At 41.2% G+C, this 6,000-nt stretch overlaps 1 protein-coding gene across 1 annotated transcript in view; it reads right to left on the bottom strand.

Moving 5' to 3' along the window:
* Positions 1-2,473: 2,473 nt before the first annotated feature.
* kiaa1109 (KIAA1109) overlaps positions 2,474-6,000 on the bottom strand; it is a 196,078-nt gene continuing 192,551 nt past the window's right edge. The window contains exon 93 of the mRNA XM_083792424.1: positions 2,474-4,355. Within this exon, the coding sequence (XP_083648550.1) occupies positions 4,139-4,355 (217 nt within the window). The 3' untranslated portion in view covers positions 2,474-4,138. The remainder of the gene's footprint in view (positions 4,356-6,000) is intronic.

The following is a 6,000-nucleotide window of genomic DNA, read 5'->3' as shown; positions in this document are numbered from 1 at the left end:
TTTCATTCATCCTCAGTGCGCTCCCACCCAGGACTGTAAGAAGGGCGTCTGTAAATGCGAGGAGGGAAAGGACTGTGGGAAAGACCCTCATGCAACAGGCTTTTCCAGCCTCTTTGCCAACATGGTTTGTGTGTAATGAGTCCCAATGTCACTACATCATAACTGCCACCAGGGGGCGTCAATTGGGTATGGCAGGATATGGGAGCTGCCATACCTTTGGCCCCAGGGGAAAATTAAAAATTACTTTGAAAAAGAAAATCCATGAATGTCTCTTTGTCTATCTGTGTTGATTATTCTGTTATTAAATTACAGTAAAATAGCTACAAATGCAAATTTGAACAACATTTTCGTTTTCACAAGGTACTATTATATTGCCCACAACATGTATTTCCCATATATCAACAAATGATATATTCCAGGGGCGAGCATTAGCAGGCGTGCAATTTCAAGATTCTGTGATAGCTGGGTCCCAATTCGTCCAAAATCAACACGTTTTTGATTTTCGGCATGGTGTTAGATACGGTTATGGTTAAAAACCAAAGCAAAAAAGTTGGGCTCGCCCCTAGTCCGTTTGCAATGAATATAATATTAAAGTATATGGTTAAAAACCAAAATAATTGATAAGAGATTTTCCAATGGATTATATTAACTATATGATGTCTATGGCTGTTTCTAGCCCAAAGGAGTGTATTTTGTGAAAAAACTAATGCTTGGAATGGATTCAGAATCATGAAAACCCCCTAGTTTGACATGTCACATGCTACTTAAAGGCAAAGCAAAAGGAAAGGTTGACATTTTTGCCTGCCATAGGATGGTAGAGTCACAAGAAACCCCTAGAAAATAATTGCCCAATACATTCAGCAGGTCAGCAAGTGGATTCATGAATGTACAGTATGTATAGACAATATGTTAGATCAATACAAAAAGACTATTTACCAAATTTCCCACCCGTCCACCTCGACTGCCGGACTATAATATAAGTAAGCCGAAATAGCGTTTCGAGGCATTAAACACAGCGGTACAGTATACCTATACAAACGTCATGTTGTTGTAAACATTAGCTTAAGTTATGACAGTACAGTAAAAGTACAGTAGCAAAGTTTGAGGTAACGCACCAGTGATATCTGATAAGTTTGATGAAGTTGTTGCATCTCAACAGAATGGTGGTGAAATGTCCTTTCCAGCAGAGCCACGCTTCAAAACCACCAAAGTGTTATACCGGTAAAAAAGAAAGAAAAAAAAGCAGAGCAGAGAAAGAAGATGTGCAGCAGGGCTGTTTAGTATTTAATCAATTTTTGGGAAAAATAGCAGATCTACAAGCTCATAGAGCTTGTAGGTCTGCTATTTTTGAAAAACTGACATAGAAATATATCTTTTTCAGAAAACTGTCAGGATGTACGTAGAAGACATTTGTAGAATCTGATCTCAGGTCAGAATGGGTTAATACTGTCTCATGTTCATATTCTTCCTATTACTTATGTAAGGAGGAGGAGGATGTCTGTTGTTGGTTTGTATGTTCATACTGTAACTAGTGCATTAATACCATAGACTGTAAAAAATATGGACAAAGCGTTCCCCGGGTCTAACATGAACGTAAAATGAAGCCTGTAATGATATGCTAATTCCTGATGTAAGTCGCCATCTTTGGTACCAGCTGGCCATTGGCTGGCTCCGTTTTGTATACCAGCTGGTCATTGGCTGCCCAGACAACGAGGCGGGACTTCCCCCCTTCTTCTCCGTTGGTTTTTATTTTGACTCGAGTGGGAGGGGAATCCCGATCATAGACTGTAACGGTAGCCACGCCCCTCAGAACATACGTGACTTTATGGTCATTTTTTTAATTAATGGGACCATAATTTTCCAAAAAGAATATTATGACATTAGAAATGAGACTTTAAACTAGTGACTGGAAGAAGAAAGTATTCATGACCATGTTTATTAAGGTAATACAGTCTAGGTGAAGTTGGGCCAAAATACATGGGCCTCTATGGAGCTATGGGGCTTTTTGGGTCCGGTCCAGCGCCACAACAGGCCATTATTATGAACTACCGATTTCAAATGAGGCTTCACGAAATATCTGGCTGACTGCCCCCCTGATTAATACATTATATGTCATGCTGTTTACAAGTTTGTCCACCAGAGGATGCTCATGTAACTTAATTCTGCACAGTCCCTGCATGTGTGTGTGTGCGTGTGCGTGCACACGCTCTACCAGTCTAGCGGAAGAAGGGAAGCACTTATCTTCTCTTCTAATCTTCACAGTTTGAGAACTTTGTTTGCACCTCCAAAACAAACACGATGGTCGATTTCCTTCCTAGATCATGTAGTAGCTAGTAGTAGGGCAGGACGGCACAAATAATATAACTAAACTAAACTAAATAAATTATTACATACAATGATGGATTTGAACAATATAGGAATTATATTTTGAGGTATATAGCAACAGACCGGGCTCAGCTCAAGTTTAATGGCAATTAATTTATTATGTTAAGAAATCAAGACATTTAAGAAATTCAGTTATTTAATGTACTTTACACAGGTCTATTGCACAGATAATAAAAAAAGGATAAAAAGAAACAAACAGCCATGACAAAATGTGTCATGCCTGTTAGCATGTAACGCTACCATGCTAATAAAGATCTCATTTCACATATTCATACAGAAGGGTTTTGTTTCAAATTATAATTACATCATCCTCGAACGTGTATTTGTTCTTATTTATTTGACAATCATCTGAAAATCATTCTCAACTATCAGAAAAACAAGCTGTAAAACAGTTAAAAGAAAGCAAAAACAATCGACCAATTGTGTTCCATCGGAAACAGAAAAAAAACACAAAAACCCCCCCACAAAAGGCAATTAATTCATTGGTCATGAAATGAGTCTGAAAAGTAAAGATATTTCAAATTAAATCATCATTTCATATACAGTAGGTAAAAGTCATCCAGTTGTTTTGTTCGGCGTGGAGTTATCACTTTTAAAGCAGCCAAAAAAAGAAATATATATATATATATATATATACAGAAAAATACACGACAAAATATGCTAAATATACAGAAACGTCTACGAGTGCAAAAGGCGTCCGTCAGCACTTGCAGTGTCTTACAGTGCATCACAGTAAACTACTGGGCTGGAACTGCCGTGGGTTTATCAGATCACATTCTGGCCCGTTTGGCTTCAGCAGCAGGGACATGCAGATAGCAGATCTACAAGCTCTGTTTGGCTTCAGCAGCAGCAGGGACATGCAGAGAGGGTCAGAGAGGCATGGGCTGAAATCCCGCTAAGAGATAGCAGATCTACAAGCTCTTGATAGCTTGTAGATCAGCTATTTCCGGGGGGCGCAACCCAGCACTTTTTAGCTAGGGGAGATGCGGTGTGTATACGACATGGATTTCAAAAACAAATTTGTTCAGCGCAAAATATGTTGCGGTTCAAGTTCAGGAGACTTTGTGGTCTGGAGAGGGCAGTTGTTTTACAGACGGGTAAAAAGTCTATGTGTGCATGTCCCTGTTTAGCAGTTCAAACGGCCGGTACGATTAGTGATCACTCCAATCCAGTGTTTCGACATTTGATACATGAGTGTTTTTTTAAACAGTAGGTCGAAGCCTCATTTAACACAACAGTTTGACAGACCCGCAATTTCGCAAACCGCCTTTGCCCACACGAGAAATTCTCAGGTTTGTTTTAATGTCATTTAATGCAGAATTCATAGTATTTTTACTCACCGTTTCCAGCATCGATCGATCGTTCGACCTGCCGTAGCTCCCGTGGTGTGAGGTCATCGGATATCCAAAATGTCCTTGTGCACGCGCACAATCTAAAGCATTTTAGGGCTCAGATTGAGATAAAAAGGACCATCTTTAGAGCCTACTAAAACATAAATTCGAGGTCGCGCTCTGCATATTAATAGTGCGGGCGGCAGATCACGGCCGTGAGTGAGCCAGGAGCCACAATGTAGTTGCATGGGGGGGGGGGGGGGGGGGGCGTCTGCGGGCTAATTAGTGTCAATTTGGGGGTCCTTGACGTGCTAAAGTTTGCGAACCACTGGGCTACACGGCGCGTATAAAACACGTCCGTTGGCGTGAGGAGTGCTGCGTGTGAAAAACAAAAGAGCCCTTTCTACGTCCCCGTGCGTGCGTCAGTGGTCTTCTTTGTCCCGGCCCCTCTTGTCCCGCTCGTCCTGCAGCGCCATGCCCAGCTTCTTGATGAGGACCGACAGCACCTTGTCCAGGGGGTCCATCAGGCCCCGCTGCAGCCACTTGGGAATTGTAGTCCTGGCGTGGTGGAAGCCCAGCTTCTGGAGGATGTAGTCCACGCCCACCGGGTCAATCTTCCTCCCCGTCCACGAGATGAGCCTGAGGAGAGCAGGTATTGATTGATTGATTGATTGATGTATCTATTCATCTATTTACACGGCTTGGTTGAATGTCCAGTTCTGATGGCCGGTCTGTTATTACCGGATAACAGACCACTGCTTTGAAGATGAATATTTTGGGGGAATACAATAGATTATGTAAAGATGAGAACTCTAGCATTTGGTATAGAACTCACTATACTTATTTGTCCCTGGCAACATCTCCATAGCTTCATGGTGCAATAGGCTTTATGCACAGCAGCGATATTGGAAAGAAATAGGGCTGCTTCCTTACTTCCTTCACAGGTTTTTACTAATGTTGCTAATTAAGGGCAGGTGTCCATTTTGGTCAGAGGTGCTGATATTGTGCACATTGGCTCACTGGAAACGCTCTGCTACTCCAGTGGGTTACTGGGGTGTCTAACTCTCAGAGTGTACATTTGTAGCACTTATGGGGGTCATTGAGATTAAAGGACAACTTTAGTTTTTTTCAACTAAGGTTCATGTTTTAGGTTGTTATTAGAGAAACTACAAGGTGAGTGTTAATTTTCTTAATTTGCTGCTTTCTTTTGCTTTTGGGATTTTAGCAGTTTTTGACAGGGGGGCGGGGGCATTCGAGCATGGGGCTAAATATGTATTTCTTTACAAAATATTATGGCGATTTAATTTTGTATTATTTTACTATAGTCCTAATAAACCCCAAGAAATTACATCTGACCACAAAAGATCACAGGATCTATTGAATGTGACAATCTACTGTGGCCAGATGTAATTTCCTGGGCTTTATTAGGACTATAGTAAATAATACAAAAACAAAATGTATATTTTGTAAAAAATATACATATTTAGCCCCCCTGTATTTAGCCCCCCTGTCAAAAAGAGCTAAAATCCCTAAAACGAAAGAAAGCAGCAAATGAAACAAAATAATTAACACTCATCTTTTACTTTCTCTAACAGCAACCTAAAATATGAACCTTGGTGGAAAAAAACTAAAGTTGTCCTTTAAGGGAACGGGCTCAATTAAAAGAAAACAAATGTTTCAAATGTTGTTTTTCTTCAAGGTTTTGGGGAGCCCCTGTAAACCCACTCAAGTTCACTAGAACTAACATGATTACGTTGCTGTGTCATGAATGAGGAATAGGAAGCTATAGGCTGATTGACGCGATAGGCTGACTGACAGCCGATTATGGCCTTTTATTCTTCTGTCCTGGGGAGTCTGGGGACCATTTCACATTGTAAGGGCCGATTCATACTCCTATTTTAGAGCCGAATAAAAGTCGGTTCGGCGCTGTAGAGCCTACAATTTGACGTCATTTGAGGTTCGGGGGGGGGGGGGGGGTACCGTCCTAAAGTCGGCTCTTCGGTGCTACTGAAAATTTCTGACGAGCCGAAATCATTTCAGCACTACAGCGCCGAAACAGCGAGTATGAATCGGCCCTTAGTGTGCATCGAAATGGTATGAATATATTATGGGGTTTTTTGTTTGTGTCTGATAACCCCAACCAGGACCATGCAGAGAGATTTTAGGAGGTGTCCTGATGTACTTCCAACCCCCAACTCCCCCCCCCCCCCCACACCCACACACAAAATAAAATAAAACCAAAAAAAAATATGAAAGATTTAAACTTGCACTGTGAATAAAAAAC

This window comes from Protomyctophum parallelum (genome assembly GCF_964188405.1).
Source record: "Protomyctophum parallelum genome assembly, chromosome: 20".
Lineage (NCBI taxonomy): Eukaryota > Metazoa > Chordata > Actinopteri > Myctophiformes > Myctophidae > Protomyctophum > Protomyctophum parallelum.
This window is presented reverse-complemented; position numbering and strand designations above follow the sequence as displayed.